The following is a 16,632-nucleotide window of genomic DNA, read 5'->3' on the forward strand; positions in this document are numbered from 1 at the left end:
CTTTATTGACCTGAACACTAGATTAGTCATCTTCTCTTTAATCTTTCAAAGTTGGTAGACCCAGTACCTTTAGTCTTTCCTCATATGGTTTATCTGCCAAGTGTGTGTATATACCTAATTTACCTAAGTATAGTACAGCAAGACCTCTCATTAACGGACGTTAATTACTGTGCTTGCGGTGTTTTCGCTGTGTTTGCGGTGTTTTGGAGTGGTTTTTGGGTAGCATAGTGATTGCACACACTAAACAACAGCATCAAACACACAGCTAATTAATGTCCGTTAATGAGAGGTCTCACTGTATACAGGAAGGGAATGTTTGTTGAGTCCTGTCTCCTATTCTCTAATTTTATAACACACCTAGACTCAAATGCAGGTTTGGCTCCACAGCTTAATCTATATCTTTGATTTCCAATTATCGCATTTAGATTTGAACTCGTGTATTGTTTGAGCTTGGGCTATATCACAATCTAAGCTATTCCACATGGTTATACATCTATATGGAAAACTATTTCTTTACATCCTTTCGACAAGTGATCTTTCTTAATTTACTTCCATGACCTCTTAACCCCTTCCATACGGTGCCGCATACGTAGGCGGCATGAGGAGCAAGTGGATACGCGAGGCTGCCATATCGGTGTCTTGATTATATTTATTGTAGTTGCCCCTGCGTAATGACATACTCTCTAAACTGTCTTCATCACATTTTCTATGGTTATCAAAATTCACGGGTGAGAGAGAGAACGATCGATATAAGAGGTGACTATATTTTATGATGCGAGAATTATTACGACACCGTACGTCTGGCAGCTAATGCTGCCTGCGAGATTTTGGCCCGTACTGAAGAGGTTAAACTTCTCCCATCATTAATCAGATCTCTTCTATCAGCACAATCTATCCCATATAAGGTGGGGTAGGTGTTTGACAGATAATTTTGAAAAGAATGGATGTTTTGGAAATAAGTGAAAAGAATAAAGGTGATGAGTTCAGTAGAGTGAAGGTGATGAGTACAGATGGACAGATATTAATGAAGTGAAGGCAGTAAAAGAAGATTGAGTAGAATATTTCAGGGAGTTGTTGGATGTAGAGGAGGATAGGGAAGTTTTTTATTGTGGCTGTGGGAGATGCCAAGAACATTTTTGTGATGGAAGAGGAGAATGATAAGGTTGTAGGAAAAGAGGAGGAAGAAAATAAAGTTGGTAAGATACATTGGTTGGATGGTTGTCATGTGGAATGTCTGACAAGGGGAAGAGTAGTTATAGTGGAGTGACTCGTGAGATTATTCAACGTGTGCCCAAGGGAGGGAAGTGTACTGGTTCACTGGAGGAATACATGTGTAAATGGGAAAGGACAAATATGAATGCAGTAGTTTTAGAGGGATTACCGGTAGTCTGCTAAGTGAATAATCAGTAAGGTGTATGGAAAGATGTTCATTGAGAGGATTAGAAAGGGAATAGAGGAAGTAATTGGGGAAGATCAGTGTGTGATAAGGAAAGGAAGAGGTTACGAGTATGTGATGAAATTTGTATTTACCTAGTTGTATCTTATGGGAAAGTGGTGTCCCATCTTTGTATCTCATAGGGAAGGTGGAGCTATGCTCGTGGTGTCCCATCTTTGTATCTCATAGTGTCTAGTTTGCTCTTAAATTCACAGTTTTTGCACACACTATTGTTTTGTCCAGTTTGTTCTAGACATCCACCCCAGTATGTGGAAAGCTTTTTTTTTTAGGTCTCTTCTATAATTGTCCTTTTTGAGTTTCATTTGATGTCCTCTTGTATTTCTCTTATTCCACATTTAGAAAGTCTTCTCTATCAAGGACCTCCATGGTTTTCATGATTCTATAGATGGTTAACAAGTCCCCTCTTTCTCTTCTTTGGAACAGAGTTGGTAATTTCAGTTTTAACAATATCTCCTCATATGACAGTTTTGAAAGTATTGGTGCCATCTTCATAGTTGCTCTCTGGATTCTTTCAATTTTCTTTATATTCTTTTTGGTACTGGGTGACCATAGTGTCATAACATAATCTAGTCTAGGCCTTATCAGTGTGACTAGTATTTTCTTCACCATTTCTCCATCCAAGTAGGTAAAAGCCCCCTTTATTGATCTTAACAAGTTGTAAGATTCTCCAACAATTTTATTTATCAGGGAACATGCCATTTGTGTATATTACTCCCAGGTCTTTTTCAGATCCCACTTTCTTTACTTCCTTTGTTCAAATTTTATATTGTGCTCTTTTTTTTCACTTTTTCCAAATTCCATTATGTTACATTTCTTGATGTTGAAATCCACTTCCCACTTCTGACTTCATTTCCAAACCTTGTTCAGATCTCGCTGCAGTGATTCACAATCCTTTTCAGTATTCACTTTCCTCAGCAATTTTGTGTCATCTGCAAAGTAGTTCATATAACATTCCACATCTTCATACATGTCATTCACATAAATAGCAAACATTGTTGGAGCCAATACTGATCCCTGTGGAACTCCACTAACCACCTTTTCCAAAGTTGAACTCTTTTTCTCTAAGCACTACCCTCATTTTCCTTTCATGCAAGAAATCCTCCATCCATTTCAGTAATTTATCTTGTATCCCTGCTATGGTTTCCAGTTTTCTTAGTAATTTTTTTTACACAGGATTACAAAGGAGGAGCATGCCGACAGGAGACCTTTTGGTCCATAACTAGGTCCCTGTATCTTGTCCACTGCCCTGATACATACACCAAAGGTTTTTTCCCCCTTACAAGGGAGGTAGCTAAAAAACAAAAGCATAAAAACCATTCCCACCCATTCCATCCCCAATACACTCCACTCTCCTACCCTCCCTCCTATCTTTGCACCTCCTGGATGATGGGTCATCGCTGTATCTTGTCCACTGCCCTGGGTCAGAAGCAGTGTCGTAAGACACAGCACATCCACAGCAAGGCCACTTCATTAAATTGGTGACCCACCCTCTCTGTCCCCTCATGCAGAAAAGGAGAAGACGGGGAGAAATCCCTTCGGGCTGCGTCAATTTTTTCTTACACATACTACCTCACCCCCCATCCCCCCACCCATTCCACCTCATGCATCACAACATCCATATACAACCATTCTCCATTCATCCCTGTCTTCTGTCCTCTCCCGTCCTTTCTCAACAGACATTCCCCTCTTCCTCAAAGCCCCTTTCACCCCATCCATCCATCTCATCCTAGGTCACCCTGCTCATGTTCACTCCTTCCACATCTGCCTTCCATACCTATTTTACTAGTCTTTTTTCACTCATTCTTTCCATGTGTCCAAACCATCCCAATACTCTTTCATCCACCCTATCTCCCAACTCCCTTACCAGCCCCGTTCTCCTCACCTCCTCATTTCTCACTCTTCCTTATTTCCTCCTTTATATATTGGTACAATATTGGCATTTTCCCAGTCCTTTAGTATTATTCCTTCTTTAAGTGAGCAACTTATTATATATTTTGTCCATTATTTCTTCTTTACATTCTTTTAGTATCCAATTTGCAATTCTGTTTGGGCCATGTAATTTCCTGATGTTAAGGTTTATTAATTGATCCATTATTTCTTTTTGTGTTATTATCATTTTCCTCATTGAGGGGGGGGGGATCTCACTTCATGCCCTTCATCCCAATCCTCTACATTTTCTCTAATGAAAACCAACTTGAAGTGATTGTTCATGACTTCAGCCATTTCTAAATCTTCTGTATATTCTATATTTCCATGATATAGTTTCACCATTTCCTGTTTGTTTTTGAGTTTACTATTCACATATCTATAGAAAAGTTTAGGTTGGTCTTTATATTTTTCTATTATGTCTTTTACATATATTCATTTTTCCACTCTGCACATTTTTACATATTCATTCCTTTGGTATGTATTTGCCACTTTCCATTTTTTTTTTTTTTTTTTTTTTTATCTTTTTCCATCATTACCAAACTTTATCTCTTTTGCCTCACTGCACCTTCTGTTGAACCAGTATTTGATGTACACCTTTTTCAGTTTCTGTCTTGGTATGTATTTATCCACTCCTTCATTATAAATTTCCATCAAAATCATCCATTTTACTTCCACTTGTGTCTCTTCATTGTAGAATTTTTCTGAACTTGCTGTGGATGTGCTGTGTCTTGTGACACTGCTTCTGACCCAGGGCAATGGACAAGATGCAGGGATGACCCGTCATCCAGGAGGTACCAAGATAAGAGAGAGGGTAGAGGGTGGAGCAGAGTGGAGTGTATTGGGGATGGAATGGGTGGGAATGTTTTTTATGCCTTTGTTTTTTGGCTACCTCCCTTGTAAGGGAAAAAAAAGCCTTTGGTATATGTATCGTCTAATATTTTACAACACTTGCTCTCTTTCCAAGAGCCCATTTTTGGGGACACACAAATCACCACAAACTTTCTACTTTTCATGTCACTCTCTTCAACTTTTATCATGATCATTTCCACACTGTTTTTACCATCTATAACCTTTGTCACATTTAAGTTTTTCTTAGCCAAAAACATGACTCCTCCACCCTGCTTCTTATCTCTAATGATTATATAATCCATGTCCAACACTATTTGCTGGTAGTGGACCCCTTAATTTTGTCTCCACAATTCCCATTATGTCTGGTTTTCTTCTGAGAGGTAATAATTTAGTTCACTTAATCCTAAGATCTATGTTAGTATACTGTAAGCCAATTTTAATTTTTTTTTCCTTCTCTATCTCATTTTCTGTTCCTTTCATTTCCCTTGCCTGAATATATAATTTTCTCAGCCTCATGTCTAACATTCTCCAATAGAACTCCTTTTTTTATCACTGTTCTTTTCACATTTTTTTTTCTTTAGCTTCACCTCTGAGTGTCTTCTTTCTCTTTCCTCAACATTCATTTCTCCTTTTATCCACATATTGTGATAGTGTTCACTGTTAACTTTCCTGATTTTGCTAATGTATTCTGCTACCGTTTGTGACCTTAATTTTACCTTTAGAAGTCGATTTCTTTCTTTTGTGTATTTTCCCATTCTGTACACTTCATCTGTTTGCTTTTCTACCATATTTTCCGGCGTATAGTGCGTGACTTTTTTCCGTTGGAAGGGCCTAAAAATGGGGGGTGCACGTTATCCGGTGGTGCGCATTATCTACGGCCTACAATAAAAATTCTGTGGCTGTGTGTGTAATTTTTTTCACAACGTGACGATGTTGGCCGTCACAAAGTCAGGAGGCACACTTCTCCGTGACGTTCAGTGACAACAAGAAGAACAGCCATGGTGACATGAAAGAATATGCCAGCATGGGCTACCATATATAAATATTTGGTATAGGTAGGTATCTATCGAATCTTATTTTTCATGTTTAAATAGGCCTAAACACCATGAAACATGATCAATATTCATGATATTTGCCCATGTTCACAGCATCCTAGTTTGAATTTTTATATTGGCTTTGTTGCTTCACTTTAGGTATGGTACAAATTCCATTGCGGCCGTTCATAAACTCGTGTCAAACACCTGACTACAACACCCTCTTTCGGGAGTTATATTAACTAAACGTCACCTCGATGAGAGACTGTCCTATTTCACCAGTCATTGCAGGTTCAAAGCTAAAACGAAAGTCTGTATTTTGTTTCAGTATTAAATAAAAAATGGTAAGGACGAATTATTTCCTCAAGATATAAAATTAACATTTTCTGTAAAAATCCTGAAATTTTTCTGTATATTTTACTTTCAATAAACTTTTTTTAGATCATATTTCCTACAAACTAAGCTACAAAGTAATAAGGGACCAACGCACAACATGAGTCATATACGGTACCGGTACATGTAGTTCCGACTTTTTCTTAGTTGTGTCCTGATTGATGCCTAAACTGACACTTAATTTAGTGACAAATCAACAGATTTCCCAGCGGTGGCTCTAGCCAATGAAAAATACTTCTCCATGTAACCTCGTTCACATGATATAAATACCGAGGTAAAACTGCGTTATAGACAAATGCGATCGGGCATGCGCATTATACGTCGGTGTGCGCTATCTGTGTACTGAGATAACGAAGTGCATGGGTGCGCATTATAACCCGATGCGCATTTTAAGCCGGAAAATACGGTATTCTTGATCTCTGTCTTGTACTTCTTTTAGCATTGTTCTTTTTCTCTCAAGTACCTAACCACATCAGACAGATGTTAAAGAAGTTTTTGGCAAAGGATGAGGATATCTAGAGCATTTATGGATTTGTGCAAAAGGAAATAATGCCAACATTACGAAGAACATTAGAGTACACAATCTACAAAGGAATCATTATCACATTCCATGACTGAATCATTACAGATGTCCTCCATTATTGCCATAACAGGCCACTAAAAGGGATAGATTACATTGACAGAAAAGATATCTTGATTAAGGATAGGAAGTCTGTGAGAGGTCATGAAAACAAGTTAAAGAAGACTACATTTCTAAAGGCTATAAAGAAATACAATTTTCTATATAGATGCATAAAAACTTAGAATAGCTTAGAAGCTGATATAGCCCAAACTGGAGCAGTGCATGAATTCAGGTCTAAGTATGATAATTGTAAATCAAGGATATAGCCCATGTTGGAAATGTAGATTAATTTGAGGCTACAAGTAGGTATGATAAATTGGAGAATAGGAGAAAGAACCCAACAACTGATGCTTTTTCCTGTACACTACAACTAAGTAAATATTACAAAGGATTACAAAGGCGGAGCATGCCAACAGGTGACCTTTTGGTCCATATCTAGATTGGATGCAAAAAAAAAAAAAAATAATAATAATAATAAATAAATAAAAACTATATTAATGTAAATAACAAATAAATACATAAATGCATAGGTATAGTTAAATAATAAACAAACAGGTAGTGAATAATAATAAATTGACATATAACTAATAATAAATGAGAATCAGATAAATGATAACAAAACAAAAACAAATAATATAAAATAAATTATAATCATTACAGCATCTTGCTTAGGTGTTTATCTAAATGATTCTTAAAGCTTTGAACTGAACTACATTGCACTACCTCTGCAGGAAGTTTATTCCATTCATTAACTACACGGTTGGCAAAGTTGTTTCTACCCACTTCCAAATTGAATCTATTTCCGGACAGTTTGAGACCATTGTTTCTTGTCTGATTCTCATTCAATGTGAAACTTTTGTCACTTTTGATGTCAATTCCCTTTAGAATTTTAAAGACCTGTATCAAGTCACCTCTGAGTCTACACTTTTTTAGGGAAAACAGATTCATATATTTTAGTCGATTTTGTAGATAAATGTGCACAGAATATACATCACAAACATATAATTCCTCAAAGTACTGCAAAATTATTGCATTACACCTACTAATTCCAACCACTCGATATTATAAAAAAAAAGGTGGTTTTTTGGAATGGTTATTATTCCCTCATGGCTAGACACCCAAACTACAGAGCAGAGGTTATTGATCAATCATGGTTGATTTTGCTTGAGGTGATGCTGGAAATTGTTCCCATGTACTAACACTCCTGTCTTTTCCTGTGCACTTGGCTCCATAGCTCTTGGTGGTGAGTCCTACACTCAGGGTGCAAGGTTACCCATCTTCACTCATTTAGGGTCATCAAGCAACCAGCGCTCACATGCTGAGATCCATGGGTAAGTTACCTGATTTGTGTCCTTTATGATATTTTGCAAATACTTGAGAAGTTGACGAGTAAAACACCATATGAGGACAGAGCCTTTATTTGTACGACGTTTCGCTTATTACAGCTTTTTCAAGTAATAAGCGAAATGTCATACAAATAAAGGCTCCGTCCTCATATGGTGTTTAACTCGTCAGTCTTGTCGGCAACTGCCACTTTCATGACAACTTGAGAAGTTGGGCATTATGTTCACACCTTGTAATATTTACATTTATTCTTATATTGGCTCAGCTACTTTTAGTGCCCACATGACATGCATGCACATATGAAACATCACTCTAAAGAAAAAAATAGACCACTAAATATTAAACTAAGGTCTCAAATGATAGTGGAAGAACTATTAGAAACAGCAAAGCTGGCAAAAAGTGAAAATCACAAAAATGTATGGATAAAAAGGAGATTAGCAACTAGGAAAAAGAGAAGGAAAAGACACTAAGAAATGAAGCAAATGAAAAAACAAAAGAAGAACAGAGAACAAAAAGAATGAGTTTTTTTTTATTTAGAGTACCAAGACCTGAGGCTGAGAAAATGGTATTAAAAAAAAAAAGAAAAGAAAAAAAAAAAGGAAACAAACAAAAAGGGAGATGAAAAAATAAATAAAAATAATGTATACCAACATAGATGGCATGATTTTATGACTAAATGAATTACCCCCTTGAGTACCAGATGTGTGTTTTGTGACACCTGCGTGTCACTGCTGAGTGCACCTGCCAGGAACCGAGCGTGCTCCCCGTGACACGCACGTGTCACAGTTATAAGCTGTGTGTATTGAGGGCTCTCAATGCCTCGGTTTCTGGGTTATTTCTACCCACGTGGTGGCAAGTGTCTGTGTTTATAAATATAAGGCTCCAGCCATTCGTGGGACGGTTTGAAACGTTTGTTTACATAAGGTTGACGGGTCGGGAACGAAGGGGTTCAACAACTATCTGGCAGAAGAGAAACTGGACATAACGGGAAATGTGGAGATGAAATTAAAAGGTCTACTACCACCAAATACTGTGGGACAAGGTTTATACAACCATTGGATGAAAAATAGAAAGAAACAGGGTGGAGGGGTCATGTTTTTGACTAAGCAAGGCTTAAATGTGACAAAGATTGCAGAAGGAAAAATTAATGTGGAATTGATTATGATAAAAGTTGAAAACAGTGACATGAAATGTAAAAAAAATTGTAGTAATATATGTGCCCCAAAAACATATTCTTGGGCAGTAATCATTCCAAAATGTTGGCAGACACAAAGCACACATTAAATGAATTACTGAGAAGAGGAAACATAGTAATTATGGGTGACTAACTCTAAAGAAATATGTTGGGAAGAGATGACAGTGAAAGGTGGAGAAGACCTTTGGGGAAGTATACTACTGGATATGACCATTGAATACACAATGACTCAATGGGTAAAGGAGAATACCAGATATAGAAATAATGAAGAACTGTCAAGACTAGACTTAATATTTATGTCAGAGCCTGAATTTGTGGATAAAATGGAATACAAGACACCAATTGGGAAGAGTGGTCACATACTAAGAGTTTACCATAAAATACAACTAAGTAAATATAATCTCCTCTTAGCATCCATTCCCAAATGTCTATTTCTCATTACACTTTTTAATTCACCAAGGCATTTACTTTTTTCTCTCAATCCACATTCTACCTCCACCTCTTCTCCTCCCCTTCCTGCCACGTTTGCACCCAAGTATCTAAAACTATTCGCTTCCTCCAGTCTCCCTTAATACTCACTTCCAGTCTGCTGCCACTTTCACCCTTTGTACACCTCATCACCTTACATTTACCCACATTTATCTTTAACTTCCTTCTTTCACACACTTTCCCAAACTCTGTCACTAACTTCCTCAATCCCTCCTCTGATCCTGCCACAAGTGCAGTGTCATCGGCATACAACAGCTGGCTTATCTCCTACTTTTCTCCATTTTCTTTAACCATCTCCAATCCCTGACCCACCACCCTTAACACATCCCTAATAGGATAGGAGGGTTTTAAGAGGTCATGAGAAGAAATCAAGGAACACTGTGTGTCTTAGTATGTGAACACAGTTTTCCATATAAATGTATAAATACTTGGAATAGCTTAAAAGGTTTCTTAGTATGTGAACACAGTTTTCCATATAAATGTATAAATACTTGGAATAGCTTAAAAGGTGATATAGCCTCAGCTGAAACAATACACGAGTTAAAATCTAAATATTATAATTGAAAATCAAGAATATAGACTAAGTTGGAATTGTACATGAATTTGATGCTGGGAATGATAAATTGGAGAGTAGGATATGGGACCCAATGAATATTGCTCCTTTTCCATATACAACAATTAGGTAAATACACCCTTGTGCACATTTCCCATGCATTCATACAAAAAAATAATTTTATTTATTAGTAACTATGGTTTTATCCATAAATATCTTTCATGTGGAACTTATTCATGCCTATATACATTTACATAACACTACATCCATTTCTATACACCTTTGTGTACTGTCATGATGCACTCGTTTATCTCCACCTAATCATACTTTATATGAAAACATACACATACTTTCAAGATTTTAAGAAAAAACTTGATGCTGAAAGATACAAAGATGGGTCACCACGAGCATAGCTCCCTTCCCTTGTAATATAACTAGGAGTGGGAGGGAGTGAAGGATAGAGTGGAGGTAGGTGTGGAGGAGGAATGGGGATGGTTCAAGGAGGGAGTCACAAAGTGTGCAAGGATGGTGTGTGGAACAAGAAGGTCAGGAGGAAATAGAAGGAAGGGTAGTGAATGGTGGGATGAGGAAATGAAGAAGGTTGTAGAAGAGAAGCGAGCTTTCACAGATTGGTTACAAAGTAGGACGAGGGAGTCATATGAGACGTACAGGGAAAAGAAAAGAGAAGTAAAGAAAAAGGTAAAGGAGGCAAAGAGGAGAGCAGATGTAAAATGGGATAAGAGTATGACAGAAAATTTTGAAAGTAATAAAAAGATGTTTTGGAAAGAAATTAAGAGAGGAAGAGGAGGCGAATCAAGTAGAGAAGAAAAGGTAAAAGGTGCAGATGGAGAGATGATAATGGAGGAGAAGGCAGTAAGGGGAAGATGGGCAGAATATTTTAGGGAGTTGCTTAATGTGAAGGAGGATAGGGAGGGAAAGGTAGCTGCAGTGGGAAATGCTAAGAAAATGAGAGTGATGAGTGAGGAAAATGGAGGAGAAATAAGGAAGGATGAAGTGAAGGCAGCAGTTAAGATGATGAAAGCAGGTAAGGCACCTGGTCTGGATGGATGCCATGCAGAATGTCTTAAAAAAGGAGGTATAGTGATGGTGGACTGGTTGGTGAGGTTATTTAATGTTTGCTGGAGAGAAGGTAGAATGCCAGAGGACTGGAGGAGTGCGTGTATAGTTCCACTTTACAAGGGAAAGGGGGACAAGTGTGAATGTAGTAGTTTCAGAGGGATTAGCTTGTTAAATGTAGTTGGGAAGGCTTATGGGAGGATCTTGATTGAGAGGATTAGGAGAGGAACAGTGTGGGTTTAGGACAGGTAGAGGTTGTGTAGATCAGATTTTTGTGGTAAGACAGATATGTGAGAAAGCTATAGGTAAGGGGAAGGATGTTTTCTGGACTTTTATGGATCTGGAAAAGGCTTACGACAGGGTAGACAGAAAGGCACTGTGGGAGGTTATGCGGATATACAGGATAGGAGGAAAGCTTCTGGGAGCTGTCAAGAGTTTTTATGAGAGTAGTAGAGCTTGTGTCAGGATTAGAAATGGAGAGAGTGAGTGGTTTGAGGTAAAGGTGGGACTTCGTCAGGGATGCGTTATGTCACCCTGGCTGTTCAACTTATACATGGATGGGGTGGTGCGAGAGGTGAATGCAAGGGTAGTGGGTCAGGGATTGGAGATGGTTAAGGAAAATGGAGAAAAGTGGAAGGTGAGCCAGCTGTTGTTTGCGGACGACACTGCGCTTGTGGCAGGATCGGAGGAGAGATTGAGGAAGCTGGTGACAGAGTTTGGGAGAGTGTGTGATAGAAGAAAGCTGAAGATAAATGTGGGTAAAAGTAAGGTGATGAGATGTACAAAGGGTGAAAGTGGCAGTAATCTGGAAGTGAGCATTAAGGGAGAGCAACTGGAGGAAGTGCATAGTGTTAGATATTTGGATGCAAATGTGGCAGGAAAGGGTGGAGTGAAGGTGGAGGTAGAATGTAGATTGAGAGAAGCGAGTAAATGCCTTGGTGGTTTAAAAAGTGTAATGAGGAATAGGAATCTGGGAATGGATGCTAAGAGGAGACTGTATGAAGGAGTGATTGTGCCAACATCACTGTATGGAGCAGAAACATGGAACATGAGAGAGGAAGAGAGAAGGAACTTGAATGTGTTTGAGATGAAGTGTCTGAGAAGTATGATGGGGGATACTAGGCTAGACAGAGTGAGAAATGAGGAAGTGAGGAGGAGAACAGGGGTGGAAAGGGAGCTGGGAGATAGGGTGGATGAAAGAGTATTAGGATGGTTTGGACACATGGAAAGAATGAGTGAAGAAAGACTAGTAAAAGAGGTATGGAAGGCAGATGTGGAGGGAGTGAACATGAGGGGACGTCCTAGGATGAGATGAATGGGGTGAAGGGGGCTTTGGGGAAGAAGGGAATGTTGGTTGAGGAAGGACGGGAGAGGACAGAAGACAGGGGTGAATGGAGAATGGTTGTATATGGAAAATGTTGTGATGCATGAGGTGGATTGGACGGGGGAATGGGGGTGTGGTAGTGTGTGTAAGCAAACAGTTTTGACGCAGCCCGAAGGGATTTCTCCCCGTCCTCTCCTTTATATGGGGGGACTGAGAGGGGGGGTCGCCGATTTAATGAAGCGGCCTTGCTGTGGATGTGCTGTGTCTTGCGACACTGCTTCTGACCCAGGGCAGTGGACAGGGTGCAGGAATGACCCGTCATCTAGGAGGTGCTAAGATGGGAGGGAGGGTGGAGGGGTGTGGAGTGTTTTCGGGGATGAAATGGGTGGGAATGTTTTTGTGCCTTGTCCTTTTTGGCTACCCCCCTGGTAAGGGGAAAAAAAAGCCTTGGTATATGTATGTATGTAAATATATTTCCACAAGGAATTCTATTGTCTTATTTTCAGACACAAACATCAGCCTGGAGATGAGCTACATCTTGGTTTGAACATGGGTGTAGGTGACATTGCAACACGGATTGAGGGCTTAGCCAGGAGAGTGGAGCAGCAGCAGCATCAACAACAACAACAGCAACAACAGCAGCAGCAACAGCAGCTTGATCTACTTGGTTGCATATCACGCAAGTCTGGTCTGCCCCGTTGGTTCATTGCAGTCACCATCTTTGCCTCAGGGTTTATCATCATGTGGATCTGTTTTACACTTACTGCAGGACCTGAGGATGTCAAGGTTGTCAAGGCAAAGGTTAGAACAGTATTCATATTTGTGCTTAGAACTTAGATCTTGGCTGTTGCTCAGAATGTGTTCAAAATTATTCAAAAACAGCTCGTGCCACTGATTAAATCTGTGTTAAAAACTGAGTCAACACATGGGACTGACCACTATTCAGATATGTAACCAAAACAGAAAAATTACATACTGTAAAAAAAAAAAAAAAAAAAAAAAAAAAAAAAAAAAAAAAAATCCTTTGTGTGTACTGTACATGGCTCCTGTCCTGTACTTTACAATTTAGTACATGGTGTAAAATAAGAAAAGAAAATAAGAAACTAACTACTTAAGTACGTAGTGTACTTTCAAGAAAATAACTTAATGATGGAATCCAAACTATGGTGATGGTCAGTAGTTACAGTACAGTATTAGATTTAGTATGATTTTTTTTTTTTTTTTTTTTCATTTGAAATGTGAATGCCTCATGGTCAAGGAACAGTAAATAACAACATAGTAACAATGTAGTGAACAATTAAACAATTGGTTGTTATAAGAGAAGACTGGATAAGTTTATGGATAGGGATGAAAAGTGGTAAGGGACATGGAACTGCTTAGTGTAGTCCTTATGGTCTCTTGTAATCTCTTCCATTCTTGTGTTCTTGATGGGGTAGGAATCAGTGAGAGATTTTGCATGTTTTAATTGTGTAAAGGGAAAGCCTGATAAAACTATCCTCTATCCGTCTTTATATCAAGGGACCCACTCCTCTTATAAGGGAGGTAGTCAGCCAAGGCATGTATCCATCCCCAACCATTCCACTCCCATTCATCACACATTTGTTTCCCTCTGCAGTTAGCTCCTTGTAGATGAAGGGTTGTCTTTGTCTCCTGCCCAGTGCCCAGGTCAAAGGCAATGCAACAAGACAACACATCCACAGCAGGACCAACTGCCTCATTTACATGGTGACCCTTTCTACTCATTTCCATCTGTGAAAAATAAGGATGAGAAATCCTTTCCGGTTGCATGAAATTATTATCCACACTCATGCATACCATTCTCTACTCACACCTATACCCTGCCTTCTTCTTCTTTTCCTGGTCAATAGATATTTCTCTTTTGTTCAAAGCCACTCCCATCCCATAAATCTATCTCCCTTTCAGTCATCTCAAGATCACTCCATTCACCTCTGCTTTCCACATTTTTTTTGCAAATCTTTCCATGTCCTTAAATAACCCCAATAATCTTTCATCAACCCTACCTGTTCATTCTGTCCACCTCTGCCTTCCACACCTCTTTTATTAATCTTTCTTCATTGTCACAGACTAGCATTTGTGTTTGAGTTGACGTATCAAACCTCAGCCACAATTTGATAATTTCCTTCAATCCAGTAATTAGCATATCTATTTGTCTTTTATTTGGGCTTTTTATCTTCACTGGGAATGAAATTAAAGGTGGGGTGCAAAAATCTAATTTACATATGAGAATGTAAATTTTTACTTTACCCTAGAATATGTGTGTATGAACAGGGTGTAAGGGAGTTGGAGATGCCACTGCCCGCATCCCTTTCCTTTTATATCAGGGCACACAACACAAGTGCCAATGCCAAGTGCCAATTTGATATCTCTATAAGTTTACTCATTTTCTATTTACCTGGCTTCACACAATCCATCAACTTCTTTATTTTTGTGTGAAGAAGGTTTACAATTTATCAATCATGACCTATAAAAAATAATCAAAGTATTTATCCATATACACAGAGATACTACTTTCATGTGCCATAGTTGTTTGGATGCCCCCTGATCTCTTTTGTGGGAAGCTCCAGTCTTGTATTCCTTCACCATCTGCACAGCAAAAACTCCTGTAACTAGTCATTTATCATAAGTTAATTATATTTATAATCCTACATCTTATTGTCTAGCTTAAGATAACCTAGTAGTGGTCAAATTCAACATCCATACACATTTTTATTAAGGATAGTGAGTAAATATGGCTCTTGCTAGGATGTGGCTTATGGCTTCATACCTGCATCTCTTTTTGTCAGCGTGACGCATCGTGAAACATGACATTCATTCATTCTTTCCATGTGTCCAAACTATCCCAGTACTTTTTCATCAACCCTGTCTCCCAACTCCCTTTCCACTCCTGCTCTCCTCACCTCATTTCTCACTTTATCCAGCCTAATAACTTAGTTTCTTCCGCCTTATAAGAGAGGTAGTCAAAGCACACACCCTTCCTCCAACCATCCCATGCTCATTGAACCATTTATTTTCATTTTAGAAAATTCTTATCTCCCTGTGAAGGACCATCCATACCCACTGCCTAGGTCAGAGGTAATGCTGCATTAAAAAAAAAAAAAAAAAATCTTGTCAGAGATGTAGTTGTCAATGTGTCATACTCCTGGCTGATGAGAAAACCACATCATCTCATGGGAGTTATGCCAGGAATAGGACATATAAAAGATAAGGGAAATTACTTCTGTGATTCTAGGGGAGGACTTGAATGTAACAGACCAGATTAATAACATGTGTAGGTTAGGTAAGTACAAGAGGAATGGCATGTGTCCAAGAAAAATGAAATTGAATTCATAAGCCATGGCAAATGAGGTAATCAACTCTTGAAAGTTAGTGTGAGGAAAAGTTGAAAAAATATTTGGATTTGAAAAAATACTAACAAAGAGGAATGAACAAAGACACGAAAGCTCTTAGAGGAAGTCAAAACCAAAAACGGTTCTGTATTAGCTTCAATAATGTTTGATATATATATATATATATATATATATATATATATATATATATATATATATATCTTTTTTCAACCACAAATCACTTTTAATTCCATGCCATCACAGTCGAGACTGAAGAATCGCTCGATGGAGGCATCCGTTGGAAATTGAAACGTGGATGAGCCGAGGATTCGAACCCAGCTAACCCGTAACAAAGTTACAGTGACTTAACCCAATACGCTATCTCTCTTGATAGCATATTGGTTTAAGTCACTGTAACTTTGTTACGGGTTAGCTGGGTTCGAATCCTCAGCTCGTCCACATATCAATTTCCAATGAATGCCTCCATCGAGCGATTCTTCAGTCTCGACTGCGATGGCATGGAATTAAAAGTTATTTGTGGTTGAAAAAAAATATTAATTGATCACTGGGAACCATTCAGTGTGTGTATATATATATATATATATATATATATATATATATGGATGGTGTGGAATGTTATACGAGCTTCTTTGGAGATGATGCAAAACTACTAAAGAAAGTAAGCACAGAAAGACTGAATCACTACAGAGAGACCTGAACAAAGTCTGGGAATGGAGCCTACTGCCCATCTCTTCCCTTTTACTCTAATCTGTACCACACCCATGCATTTTGAAAGACCCAAACCCTAGGGTTCTGGTTGGAAAACTCCTCCCAAACCCTCTTATGCCTTGACATCTCATAGGAATAGGGTTACAGAGAGCAGGGTACCTAGTCCCACCACTCCATCCCATTTTAGCTTCCTTTTATGACCCATGAAGGAAAACTTGGTAGCAGTAGTCTTTCTTTCCCCTACCACAGGGGACAGAGGTGAAAATGGAAATATATACTGAAAGAAGTGGT

At 38.6% G+C, this 16,632-nt stretch overlaps 2 protein-coding genes across 6 annotated transcripts in view; one reads left to right on the forward strand and one right to left on the reverse strand.

The window, feature by feature from the left end:
- Nucleotides 1–16,632, forward strand: part of LOC143039866 (uncharacterized) — a 131,328-nt gene that overhangs the window by 59,328 nt on the left and 55,368 nt on the right. For all 4 annotated transcript variants that reach the window (XR_012967670.1, XM_076210135.1, XM_076210136.1 and 1 more), the window contains exons 5-6: nucleotides 7,518–7,614; nucleotides 12,772–13,066. Coding sequence is in view for 3 of the 4 variants with exons in the window: in XM_076210135.1 (XP_076066250.1) it covers nucleotides 7,518–7,614; nucleotides 12,772–13,066 (392 nt within the window). In the remaining variant the exon portion in view is untranslated. The remainder of the gene's footprint in view (nucleotides 1–7,517; nucleotides 7,615–12,771; nucleotides 13,067–16,632) is intronic.
- LOC143039869 (uncharacterized) overlaps nucleotides 1–16,632 on the reverse strand; it is a 105,572-nt gene that overhangs the window by 20,591 nt on the left and 68,349 nt on the right. The window lies entirely within an intron of this gene.

This window comes from Oratosquilla oratoria, chromosome 27, assembly GCF_046742065.1.
Source record: "Oratosquilla oratoria isolate Oo_2021 chromosome 27, ASM4674206v1, whole genome shotgun sequence".
Classification (NCBI taxonomy): domain Eukaryota; kingdom Metazoa; phylum Arthropoda; class Malacostraca; order Stomatopoda; family Squillidae; genus Oratosquilla; species Oratosquilla oratoria.